Source organism: Trachymyrmex cornetzi, unplaced genomic scaffold (assembly GCF_001594075.2).
Source record: "Trachymyrmex cornetzi isolate Tcor2-1 unplaced genomic scaffold, Tcor1.1 C3698942, whole genome shotgun sequence".
In the NCBI taxonomy this organism is placed as follows: domain Eukaryota; kingdom Metazoa; phylum Arthropoda; class Insecta; order Hymenoptera; family Formicidae; genus Trachymyrmex; species Trachymyrmex cornetzi.
Window position 1 is genome coordinate 1 of NW_017292741.1, and position 368 is coordinate 368.

At 32.3% G+C, this 368-nt stretch overlaps 1 protein-coding gene across 1 annotated transcript; it reads left to right on the forward strand.

Moving 5' to 3' along the window:
• Positions 1 to 53: 53 nt before the first annotated feature.
• LOC108766158 (uncharacterized) lies at positions 54 to 365 on the forward strand (the record flags this gene model as incomplete). Its single annotated transcript, XM_018515675.1, has 1 exon — positions 54 to 365. A coding segment is annotated over one exon (312 nt), but the record flags the coding sequence as incomplete, so codon positions are not given.
• Positions 366 to 368: the final 3 nt, after the last annotated feature.

The following is a 368-nucleotide window of genomic DNA, read 5'->3' on the forward strand; positions in this document are numbered from 1 at the left end:
TATATATATATACATACATACATACATATATATATAATTCTATTATTTTGCAGGCTGCAACGATAGTAGATCATCTATGTCATAAAACAGAAGCAAAAATGTTGGAAGATGATTTGAAAAGTCTGAAGAAATTTCCCATTAAACAGCAACAGCAACAGATAGAGAAATTTGAAAATATGGAGATTATTAATGAATCAACGACAGAAATTAAAGTGAAAATTGAGAAATTGGATAATATCGACAGTGCGGACAACGACGAAAAGCGGTCAAAGAAACATTCAATTAGTGAAGAAATTGGTGATTCTATTGAGCCCCAACCACCTGCGAAAATCTGGAAAGGTTTGAGATATAAAACATGGTCGATGGGA